The 13,436-nt window shown below is 44.4% G+C and overlaps 1 protein-coding gene across 6 annotated transcripts in view; it reads left to right on the forward strand.

Annotated features, from left to right (window-relative positions):
• Positions 1 to 13,436, forward strand: part of vit (vitrin) — an 84,736-nt gene that overhangs the window by 41,917 nt on the left and 29,383 nt on the right. For all 6 annotated transcript variants that reach the window (XM_045223703.1, XM_045223743.1, XM_045223770.1 and 3 more), the window contains one exon: positions 5,109 to 5,162. In XM_045223703.1, coding sequence (XP_045079638.1) covers positions 5,109 to 5,162 — 54 coding nt within the window. The remainder of the gene's footprint in view (positions 1 to 5,108; positions 5,163 to 13,436) is intronic.

Consider the following 13,436-nt stretch of genomic DNA (forward strand, 5'->3'; position numbering starts at 1 on the left):
TCGGCATAGACTCAAGAGCAAGGACTCATCCCTGGTACACACAGGTAGACCCTGCCTGGCTGTTGTCTGTGTTATTAAGAGAATCTGGGTCAAGGTTAGCAGGGGGGCCAAATGGCTTTAGATAGGAGCCGCACAGTAGGGGCCTCCCTGGGTTATGAGGTTATTAGGTAGGGGCCTCCCTGGGTTATGAGGTTATTAGGTAGGGGCCTCCCTGGGTTATGACGTTATTAGGTAGGGGCCTCCTGGGTTATGAGGGTTATTAGGTAGGGGCCTCCCTGGGTTATGAGGTTATTAGGTAGGGGCCTCCCTGGGTTATGAGGTTATTAGGTAGGGGCCTCCCTGGGTTATGAGGTTATTAGGTAGGGGCCTCCCTGGGTTATGACGTTATTAGGTAGGGGCCTCCCTGGGTTATGAGGTTATTAGGTAGGGGCCCTCCTCCATTCCTTCTCCGTTCCATCCCTCCTCTTCTCCTCTCCTCCTCTCCTCCATCCCTCCTCTCCTCCTCTCCTCCTCTCCTCCATCCCTCCTCGCCATCCCTCCTCTCTTCCTCTCCTCGTCTCCTCCATCCCTCCTCTCCTCCTCTCCTCCTCTCCTCCATCCCTCCTCTCCTCCATCCCTCCTCTCCTCCATCCCTCGTCTCCTCCATCCCTCCTCTCCTCCATCCCTCCTCTCCTCCTCTCCTCCTCTCCTCCATCCCTCCTCCCTCCTCCCCTCCTCCCCTCCTCCCCTCCTCTCCTCCTCTCCTCCTCCTCCTCTCTCCTCCTCTCCTCCATCCCTCCTCTCCTCCTCTCCTCCATCCCTCCTCTCCTCCTCTCCTCCATCCCTCCTCTCCTCCTCTCCTCCTCTCCTAGGGTTGATACCCATCCTCTCTAGTCTTAGACCTGTAAGATAGATTCCACCTTGGTTCTTCTCAGCTAACGTACTGCAGCGTTCCTATCATTTCTAATAGCATTCCTCAAAAAGATCACAGCTGTTAAATAACATAGGTTGTCTCCCAAATGGCACCCTATCCCCTACATAGTGCACTACTTTTTACTAGGGCCCATAGAGCTCTGGTCAACAGTAGTGCACTATATGTAGTGTGATGTCACGAGAGGCTGTGTCCTGGAGGGACGTTACATCCCCCTGAGGTGGCTGCAAACCCAGACAGCTATGGCTCCATCTGCTGGTATGGTCGGGAACTCCACCCCTCTATGGCCAATCTTCCCACGCAGCTGAAACAAATGAGGAGCTGATGAGCTGAAGGTTTGGGAAGGAAGAGACACACTGAGGGGAGTGTGTGGGGGGTGAAGAGACAGTCTCCAACCTGGGCTCTCTGGAGGACAAGAGTGCTGTACGTCCACTTCCATGAGGAATATAAGGATTTGGAGATACTTACCTTTGGGAAATACTCACCTTTGGATATATGCACCTGTGGAAATACGTGAGAGACATTTGGAAGGACTTTTTGCTGGGTTGGCCACTAGCTGCAACGTGGACTACAGTAAGGCTGGGGAAAAGTTATCTGAGCGAGTGAGAATTATGATTTTGGATGTGGAAGAGACATCCCTGAACTGTTAACCTTAAAGAGCCACAAGAGAACAGAATTTTGTTATATTTTCGTTAATTTCCCCAAGACCTATAATAAAATCCTTTGTTTTGTTTGAACCTTGTCTCCTTGCACTACTTGAGCAATCCCGCTGAAAGCTGTGTAGCCTCTCGTGACGTCACAGATGGTGGAGAATACAGGCACGCTCAAGCGTTAATAGTGCATGTCAGAGGAGGATACCGAAGGTTTGATCACCCAGTTTTCCAAGTTGGCCGTAGGCTCCCCAGCCGACTGAAATGGAGGACATATTGAAAGCCCTTGTTGCTGGCCAGCAAGCCCAGATGCAAGCAAACGTGGCTCTCTTGGAGGAGCAAAAGAAAGCCAACCTTCTGAAGGCAGAGGAATTGCAGTTGCAGAGACAGAGGGTTGTCCAAAATACCCGCCCAATAAAGGCAAGTGACTTTATATCTAAGATGGGAGCTACCGATGACATTTGAGGCATACCTGCATGCATTTGAGGCCACGGCCACTAGGGAAGCCTGGCCCAAGCAACAGTGGGTTGGTCTGTTAGCCCCCTTTCTAACCGGGAATCGCTGAATGCTGTCCGGGACCTGGGCCCTGACCAGGTTACTGACTATGATGCCCTGAAGTCTGAGATCCTCAGCAGATATGGACTCACAAAGTTTGGTATGGCCCAGCGCTTTCACAGCTGGACCTTTCCAACCAGACCAACCCCCTCGGGCGCAGATGCATGAACTTGTCCGAATCGCAAGGAAATGGCTGGATCCGCAGAGGAATACAGCAGCGGCGGTGGTGGAGGCCGTTGTGGTGGATCGTTACCTACGCGCCCTGCCTTATGAGGCAAAACGGTTCATCAGTCAACAGGCCTTGACCACGGCTGATCTGACCGTGGAAGCTGTGGAAAAGTACCAGGCCACAGCGGAGATGCTGAATGCTTCCCCGAAAAGACCCCAGGAGTGCGGCCCCACCACAAATGGGAAGAACCCGTCCAAAGGACCCCCAAGGTCTCGAACCCAGCCACGTGCCAGGACTTATCCCGGCTCCAGGGGGAGCCAGAAACCAGGCGGGTCCAAGAAGAGTACACCAGGAGGGGGGAAACTCAACAGTGTTACCGGTGTGGGGAGATGGGACATATCTCCTGGCAGTGTGGGAAACCAGCCGATGAACCTATGCCCACTGCGGAGTCCTCCCAGCTCAGCACCCACACACCGTTTTGCCTCGCTCTTGGGAGTCGTAGATGGCGGCCCAGATCGACCCCCACCTGCCCGGTAACTGTGAATCACCATGATGTGGAGGCCTTACTGGATTCTGGTAGCCCGGGCCACCCTGGTGCGTAAGGATTTGGTGGGCCCAACGTGTCTGACCCCGGGAAAGTCCTCCCAGTTTCCTGTGTCCATGGGGACACCAGAGAATACCCCATTACTGAACTTACAATGACCAGCACCACTGGGAACCATACACACGACGGCGGGGTGGTTGATTCCCTCCCCGTCCCTGTCCTAATTGGACGAGACTGCCCAGCCTTTTTACCCACTCTGGAGAGAGTCTCAGGAGAGGATAACCAGTACTGGAAACGGAGAGGCAAGACTCATCCTGGGAAGGCTCCTGGTGCAATCCTCCGAATTACTCACTCCCGCCCGGGCTCTGATAGGGATGGCAGGTGCCCAGACCGACACAGAGACGGAGCTACAGAATCTGGACAAAGAACTGTCTGGTCTGAAGGGGACCGCTGAGAGGTATCATTTGTTAAAGCAACAGTTAGACATGAAGACAGAAGAGTTAGATATCCTCCAGGCTAAACTCCAACAGAGCTCCTTCCATAAGCAACAGGAGGAGCTGGAGAGGCTGCGCAGGACCATCGAGGAGTGTGAGGAGACCCTGCGCAGAGTAAGGAGGTCCAGAAGAAGGCAGAGGAGAAGTACAAGGTGTTGGAGAACAAGATGAAGAATGCGGAGGCAGAGAGAGAAGGAACTGAGCTGCTCAACAGAAGCTAAACTCTGCTAAAACCAAGGCTGATGCGTTCAGTAAGAAACTCAAGGAGAGACAACAGGAGGCTGAGTCCCTGGTCCTAGAGGTGGGAGGAGTTGAAGAGAGAGCAGGCTGGCAAGCACCACGGCAATGCGGACGCCCTCTCCCGGGCGTGATGCCTTCTTCACTGCCTTTACTCCCGACGAGGACGTCGGTCCCGAGGAGGGGGATGTGTGATGTCACGAGAGGCTGTGTCCTGGAGGGACGTTACATCCCCCTGAGGTGGCTGCAAACCCAGACAGCTATGGCTCCATCTGCTGGCATGGTCGGGAACTTCCCACCCCCTCTATGGCCAATCTTCCCACGCAGCTGAACCAAATGAGGAGCTGATGAGCTGAAGGTTTGGGAAGGGAAGAGACACACTGAGGGAGTGTGTGGGGGTGAAGAGACAGTCTCCAACCTGGGCCCTCTGGAGGACAAGAGTGCTGCACGTCCACTTCCATGAGGAATATAAGGATTTGGAGATACTTACCTTTGGGAAATACTCACCTTTGGATATATGCACCTGTGGAAATACGTGAGAGACATTTGGAAGGACTTTTTGCTGGGTTGGCCACTAGCTGCAACGTGGACTACAGTAAGGCTGGGGAAAAGTTATCTGAGCGAGTGAGAATTATGATTTTGGATGTGGAAGAGACATCCCTGAACTGTTAACCCTTAAAGAGCCACAAGAGAACAGAATTTTGTTATATTTTCGTTAATTTCCCAAGACCTATAATAAAATCCTTGTTTTGTTTGAACCTTGTCTCCTTGCACTACTTGAGCAATCCCGCTGAAAGCTGTGTAGCCTCTCGTGACGTCACAGTAGGAAATAGGGTGCCATTTGGAATGCAGCCCTAGTCTACCACCAGGAACATCAGGACACTCTCCCTCTAAATACCCTAGTCTACCACCAGGAACATCAGGACACTCTCCCTCTAAATGTTTATACTCTGGAAGATGAAAAGAACAAATTAAATCCCAGTTAAGGCCCTGTAAATACACCCAGCATATCTCCTCTAGCTTTTTAAATCACACACACAGAGAGAGAGAGAGAGATTAATTATCTCTCTCTCTCTCTCTCTCTCTCTCTCTCTCTCTCTCTCTCTCTCTCTCTCTCTCTCTCTCTCTCTCTCTCTCTCTCTCTCTCTCTCTCTCTCTCTCTCTCTCTCTCTCTCTCTCTCTCTCTCTCTCTCTCTCTCTCTCTCTCTCTCTCTCTCTCTCTCTCTCTCTCTCTCTCTCTCTCTCTCTCTCTCTCTCTCTCTCTCTCTCTCTCTCTCTCTCTCTCTCTCTCTCTCTCTCTCTCTCTCTCTCTCTCTCTCTCTCTCTCTCTCTCTCTCTCTCTCTCTCTCTCTCTCTCTCTCTCTCTCTCTCTCTCTCTCTCTCTCTCTCTCTCTCTCTCTCTCTCTCTCTCTCTCTCTCTCTCTCTCTCTCTCTCTCTCTCTCTCTCTCTCTCTCTCTCTCTCTCTCTCTCTCTCTCTCTCTCTCTCTCTCTCTCTCTCTCTCTCTCTCTCTCTCTCTCTCTCTCTCTCTCTCTCTCTCTGCTAAGCAGCTTTCACCAGAGCGGTTCATCCGGTCCCAGCAGAGAGGAAGCAACAAAACCCCAGTAAGTGTCTACCTCCACCTTGCTGTCATTACTCAAACCCTTTAATATATCTGAGTACAATTACTTGAAGTGAGTTTGCAGTCATTAATCAAACCAATAGAGTCACTGTGTTTTCTATTGAGCCCTGCACAATACAACCACACACATCAATGCAACCACACACATCAATACAACCACACACATCAATACAACCACACACATCAATACAACCACACACATCAATGCAACCACACACATCAATACAACCACACACATCAATACAACCACACACATCAATACAACCACACACATCAATACACACACACACACATCAATACAACCACACACATCAATACAACACACACATCAATACAAACACACACATCAATACACACACACGTCAATACAACCACACACATCAATACAACCACACACATCAATACAACCACACACATCAATACAACCACACACATCAATACAAACACACACATCAATACAACCACAATATAATTCTCAAAACATGGTCATAAAAAACAAACCCAATCTTCTCTTACAATTTTCACTTCATATTACAATCTTTTACAGTATTTCCAATGTTATTTATATACAGCATAAACAATAGTGTCCCCAGAATCAAACCCTGGGGTACCCCTTTATGCAAGGAATTCAGATCTGACCCCCTCTGTCACAATAGCCTGAGTTCTATTACTGAGATAGTTCTGAAACTACATACAGGCATCAGTGCCCAGGCCTATTGAGGAAAACTTTCTCAATTAAACATAATGATCAACTGTGTCAAAATGTTTTGACAAGTCCACAAACAAGGTAGCACAATTCATTTTGGCATCTACAGTCGTGGTCAAAAGTTTTGAGAATGACACAAATATTAATTTTCACAAAGTCTGCTGCCTCAGTTTTTATGATGGCAATTTGCATATACTCCAGAATGTTATGAAGAGTGATCAGATGAATTGCAATTAATTGCAAAGTCCCTCTTTGCCATGAAAATGAACTTAATCCCCCAAAAACATTTCCACTGCATTTCATCCCTGCCACAAAAGGACCAGCTGACGTCATGTCAGTGATTCTCTCGTTAACACAGGTGAGAGTTGACGAGGACAATGCTGGAGATCACTCTGTCATGCTGATTGAGTTAGAATAACAGACTGGAAGCTTTAAAAGGAGGGTGGTGCTTGAAATCATTGTTCTTCCTCTGTTAACCATGGTTACCTGCCGTCATCATTGCTTTGCACAAAAAGGGCTTCACAAGCAAGGATATTGCTGCTAGTAAGATTGCACCTAAATCAACCATTTATCGGATCATCAAGAACTTCAAGGAGAGAGGTTCAATTGTTGTGAAGAAGGCTTCAGGGCGCCCAAGAAAGTCCAGCAAGCATCAGGACCGTCTCCTAAAGTTGATTCAGCTGCGGGATCGGGGCACCACCAGTGCAGAGCTTGCTCAGGAATGGCAGCAGGCAGGTGTGAGTGCATCTGCACGCACAGTGAGGCGAATACTTTTGGAGGATGGCCTGGTGTTAAGAAGGGCAGCGAGGAAGCCACTTCTCTCCAGGAAAAACATCAGGGACAGACTGATATTCTGCAAAAGGTACAGGGATTGGACTGCTGAGGACTGGGGTAAAGTAATTTTCTCTGATGAATCCCCTTTCCGATTGTTTGGGGCATCCGGAAAACACCTTGTCCGGAGAAGACAAGGTGAGCGCTACCATCAGTCCTGTGTTATGCCAACAGTAAAGCATCCTGAGACCATTCATGTGTAGGGTTGCTTCTCAGCCAAGGGAGTGGGCTCACTCACAATTTTGCCTAAGAACACAGCCATGATTAAAGAATGGTACCAACACATCCTCTGAGAGCAACTTCTCCCAACCATCCAAGAATAGTTTGGTGATGAACAATGCCTTTTCCAGCATGATGGAGCATCTTGCCATAAGGTAAAAGTGATAACTAAGTGGCTCGGGGAACAAAACATCGACATTTTGGGTCCATGGCCAGGAAACTCACCAGACCTTAATCCCATTGAGAACTTGTGGTCAATCCTCAAGAGGCGGGTGGGCAAACAAAAACTCATTAATTATGCAAGAATGGGCTGCCATCAGTCAGGATGTGGCCCAGAAGTTAATTGACATCATGCCAGGGCGGATTACAGAGGTCTTCAAAAAAGAAGGGTCAACACTGCAAATATTGACTCATTGCATAAACTTAATGTAATTGTCAATAAAAGTATTTGACACTTATGGAATGCTTGTAATTATACTTCAGTATACCATAGTAACATCTGACAAAAATATCTAAAAACACTGAAGCAGCAAACTTTGTGAAGACCAATACTTGTGTAATTCTCAAAACTTTTGACCACGACTGTATATAAACTGAACAGTAAAAATGGAACGTTGTGGAACGCCTCTGAGTTATGTAGACCAAGGGTGACAAAAAACTCTCGACCGGTTAAATAGGTCCTAAACCAATTTATAACTGGACCGTAGAGGCCAACCCGCCTCTCCAGTTTGTCCAGAAGGACATCATGGTCAACAGAGGTCAACCACCTCTCCAGTCTGTCCAGAAGGACATCATGGTCAACAGAGGCCAACCCACCTCTCCAGTCTGTCCAGAAGGACATCATGGTCAACAGAGGCCAACCACCTCTCCAGTCTGTCCAGAAGGACATCATGGTCAACAGAGGCCAACCCACCTCTCCAGTCTGTCCAGAAGGACATCATGGTCAACAGAGGCCAACCACCTCTCCAGTCTGTCCAGAAGGACATCATGGTCAACAGAGGTCAACCCACTCTCCAGTCTGTCCAGAAGGACATCATGGTCAACAGAGGCCAACCACCTCTCCAGTCTGTCCAGAAGGACATCATGGTCAACAGTGTCGAATGCAGCGCTTAAATCCAAGAGTACAAGGACAGAGAGCTGTTTGGCTCTAAGATCATTTACCACTTTAACTAAGGCTGTCTCTGTGCTGTGCTGGGCACGAAAATCTGATTGGAATTTTAACAAAATACAGTTGGCACTTCAATCATTTAGCTTTTTGAAGACCAATTTCTCCAGTATTTTGCTTAAGAATGGTATGATATATCACAAACCATCTTCAACCTAGTATTATATATCACAAAACAACCTTCAACCTAGTGTTATATTCTCAAATACACAAATATAACACATTTTAAATACAAAAATATAACATATTTTAAATACACATATAATACACAAATATAACACATTTTAAATACACAAATATAACACATTTTAAATACACAAATATAACCCATTTTGAATACACAAATATAATTCACAAATACAACACATTTTAAATACACAAATATAACACATTTTAAATACACAAATATAACACATTTTAAATACAAAAATATAACATATTTTAAATACACATATAATCCACAAATATAACACATTTTAAATACACAAATATAACCCATTTTGAATACACAAATATAATTCACAAATACAACACATTTTAAATACACAAATATAACACATTTTAAATACACAAATATAATACACAAATACAACACATTTTAAATACACAAATATAACACATTTAAAATACACAAATATAACACATTTTAAAATACAAATATAACACATTTTAAATACACAAATATGACACCCTTTAAAGCCACAAATACAACACATTTTAAATACAGAAATATAATACACAAATATAACACATTTTAAATACAAAAATATAACATATTTTAAATACACATATAATACACAAATATAACACATTTTAAATACACAAATACAACACATTTTAAATACACAAATATAACACATTTTAAAATACAAATATAACAACCTCCAACCTAGTGTTATATACCACAACACAACCTCCAATTTAGTGTTATATACCACAACACAACCTCCAACCTAGTGTTATATACCACAACACAACCTCCAACCTAGTGTTATATAACACAAAACAACCTCCAACCTAGTGTTATATACCACAACACAACCTCCAACCTAGTGTTATATACCACAACACAACCTCCAACCTAGTGTTATATACCACAACACAACCTCCAACCTAGTGTTATATACCACAACACAACCTCCATCCTAGTGTTATATACCACAAAACAACCTCCAACCTAGTGTTATATACCACAACACAACCTCCAACCTAGTGTTATATAACACAAAACAACCTCCAACCTAGTGTTATATACCACAACACAACCTCCAACCTAGTGTTATATACCACAACACAACCTCCAACCTAGTGTTATATAACACAAAACAACCTCCAACCTAGTGTTATATACCACAAAACAACCTCCAACCTAGTGTTATATAACACAAAACAACCTCCAACCTAGTGTTATATACCACAACACAACCTCCAACCTAGTGTTATATAACACAACACAACCTCCAACCTAGTGTTATATACCACAACACAACCTCCAACCTAGTGTTATATACCACAACACAACCTCCAACCTAGTGTTATATACCACAACACAACCTCCAACCTAGTGTTATATATCACAAAACAACCTCCAACCTAGTGTTATATACCACAAAACAACCTCCAACCTAGTGTTATATACCACAAAACAACCTCCAACCTAGTGTTATATATCACAAAACAACCTTCAACCTAATGTTTTATATCACCAAACAACCATCAACCTAGTATTATACACTGCTCAAAAAATAAAGGGAACACTAAAATAACACATCCTAGATCTGAATGAATGAAATAATCTTATTAAATACTTTTTTCTTTACATAGTTGAATGTGCTGACAACAAAATCACACAAAAATTATCAATGGAAATCAAATGTATCAACCCATGGAGGTCTGGATTTGGAGTCACCCTCAAAATTAAAGTGGAAAACCACACTACAGGCTAACTTTGATGTAATGTCCTTAAAACAAGTCAAAATGAGGCTCAGTAGTGTGTGTGGCCTCCACGTGCCTGTATGACCTCCCTACAATGCCTGGGCATGCTCCTGATGAGGTGGCGGATGGTCTCCTGAGGGATCTCCTCCCAGACCTGGACTAAAGCATCCGCCAACTCCTGGACAGTCTGTGGTGCAACGTGGCGTTGGTGGATGGAGCGAGACAAGATGTCCCAGATGTGCTCAATTGGATTCAGGTCTGGGGAACGGGCGGGCCAGTCCATAGCATCAATGCCTTCCTCTTGCAGGAACTGCTGACACACTCCAGCCACATGAGGTCTAGCATTGTCTTGCATTAGGAGGAACCCAGGGCCAACCGCACCAGCATATGGTCTCACAAGGGGGTCTGAGGATCTCATCTCGGTACCTAATGGCAGTCAGGCTACCTCTGGCGAGCACATGGAGGGCTGTGCGGCCCCCCAAAGAAATGCCACCCCACACCATGACTGACCCACCGCCAAACCGGTCATGCTGGAGGATGTTGCAGGCAGCAGAACGTTCTCCACGGCGTCTCCAGACTCTGTCACGTCTGTCACATGTGCTCAGTGTGAACCTGCTTTCATCTGTGAAGAGCACAGGGCGCCAGTGGCGAATTTGCCAATCTTGGTGTTCTCTGGCAAATGCCAAACGTCATGCACGGTGTTGGGCTGTAAGCATAACCCCCACCTGTCGACGTCGGGCTCTCATACCACCCTCATGGAGTCTGTTTCTGACCGTTTGAGCAGACACATGCACATTTGTGGCCTGCTGGAGGTCATTTTGCAGGGCTCTGGCGGTTCTCCTCCTGCTCCTCCTTGCACAAAGGCAGAGGTAGCAGTCCTGCTACTGGGTTGTTGCCCTCCTACGGCCTCCTCCACGTCTCCTGATGTACTGGCCTGTCTCCTGGTAGCGCCTCCATGCTCTGGACACTACGCTGACAGACACAGCAAACCTTCTTGCCACAGCTCGCATTGATGTGCCATCCTGGATGAGCTGCACTACCTGAGCCACTTGTGTGGGTTGTAGACTCCGTCTCATGCTACCACTAGAGTGAAAGCACCGCCAGCATTCAAAAGTGACCAAACATCAGCAAGGAAGCATAGGAACTGAGAAGTGGTCTGTGGTCACCACCTGCAAAACCAGTCCTTTATTGGGGGGTGTCTTGCTAATTGCCTATAATTTCCACCTGTTGTCTATTCCATTTGCACAACAGCATATAAAATGTATTGTCAATCAGTGTTGCTTCCTAAGTGGACAGTTTGATTTCACAGAAGTGTGATTGACTTGGAGTTACATTGTGTTGTTTAAGTGTTCCCTTTATTTTTTTGTGCAGTGTATATCACAAAACAACTTAGTGTTATATTTCACAGAATAACTTTCAACCTAGTGTTATATATCACAAAACAACCTTCTACCTAGTGTTTTATATCACAAAACAACCTCCAACCTAATGTTTTATATCACAAAACAACATAGTGTTATAGATCACAAGACAACCTCCAACCTAGTGTTTTATATCACAAAACAACATCGTGTTATATATCACAAAACAACCTAGTGTTATATAACACAAAACTACCTTCACACCTAGTGTTATATATCACAAAACAATTTTCAACCTAGTGTTATAAATCACAAAACATCCTTAAACCTAGTGTTATATACAACAAAACAACCTCCAACCTAGTGTTATATACAACAAAACAACCTTCAACCTAGTGTTATATACCACAACACAACCTTCAACCTAGTGTTATATTTCACAAAACAACCTTCAACCTAGTATTATATATCACAAAACATCCTTAAACCTAGTGTTATATACAACAAAACAACCTTCAACCTAGTGTTATATATCACAAAACAACCTCCAACCTAGTGTTATATATCACAAAACAACCTCCAACCTAGTGTTATATATCACAAAACAACCTAGTGTTATATAACTCAAAACTACCTTCACACCTAGTGTTATATACAACAAAACAACCTTCAACCTAGTGTTATATATCACAAAACAGCCTTGAACTAGTTTTATAAATCACAAAACAAACCTCAACCTCGTATTATATATCACAAAACAACCTCCAACCTAGTGTTATATATCACAAAGCATTTTCAACCTAGTGTTATATATCACAAAACAATTTTCAACCTAGTTTTATATATCACAAAACAACCTAGTGTTAAATATCACAAAACAACCTAGTGTTATATAACTCAAAACTACCTTCACACCTAGTGTTATATATCACAAAACAATTTTCAACCTAGTGTTATAAATCACAAAACAAGCTTTAACCTAGTGTTATATATCACAAAACAAGCTTTAACCTAGTGTTATAAATCACAAAACAAGCTTTAACCTAGTGTTATATACAACAAAACAACCTTCAACCTAGTGTTATATACAACAAAACAATTTTCAACCTAATGTTATATATCTCAAAACAAACTTCAACCTTGATTTATTGAACCTTTATTGAGCTAGGCAAGTCAGTTAAGAAAACATTCTTATGTACAATCACAGCCTACCAAAAGGCAATGGGCCTCCTGCTGGGACGGGGGCTGGGATTCAAAATATAAATATAGGACAAAACACACATCATGACAAGAGAGACACCACAACACTACATAAAGAGAGACACCACAACAGTACATAAAGAGAGACACCACAACAGTACATAAAGAGAGACACCACAACACTACATAAAGAGAGACACCACAACACTACATAAAGAGAGACACCACAACACTACATAAAGAGAGACACCACAACACTACATAAAGAGAGACACCACAACACTACATAAAGAGAGACCACAACACTACATAAAGAGAGACACCACAACACTACATAAAGAGAGACACCACAACACTACATAAAGAGACACCACAACACTACATAAAGAGAGACCACAACACTACATAAAGAGAGACACCACAACACTACATAAAGAGAGACACCACAACACTACATAAAGAGAGACCACAACACTACATAAAGAGAGACCACAACACTACATAAAGAGAGACACCACAACACTACATAAAGAGACACCACAACACTACATAAAGAGAGACCACAACACTACATGAAGAGAGACACCACAACACTACATAAAGAGAGACACCACAACACTACATAAAGAGAGACCACAACACTACATAAAGAGAGACACCACAACACTACATAAAGAGAGACACCACAACACTACATAAAGAGAGACACCACAACACTACATAAAGAGAGACACCACAACACTACATAAAGAGAGACACCACAACACTACATAAAGAGAGACACCACAACACTACATAAAGAGAGACACCACAACACTACATAAAGAGAGACACCACGAA

The sequence above is a fragment of the Coregonus clupeaformis genome, chromosome 1, assembly GCF_020615455.1.
Source record: "Coregonus clupeaformis isolate EN_2021a chromosome 1, ASM2061545v1, whole genome shotgun sequence".
Lineage (NCBI taxonomy): Eukaryota > Metazoa > Chordata > Actinopteri > Salmoniformes > Salmonidae > Coregonus > Coregonus clupeaformis.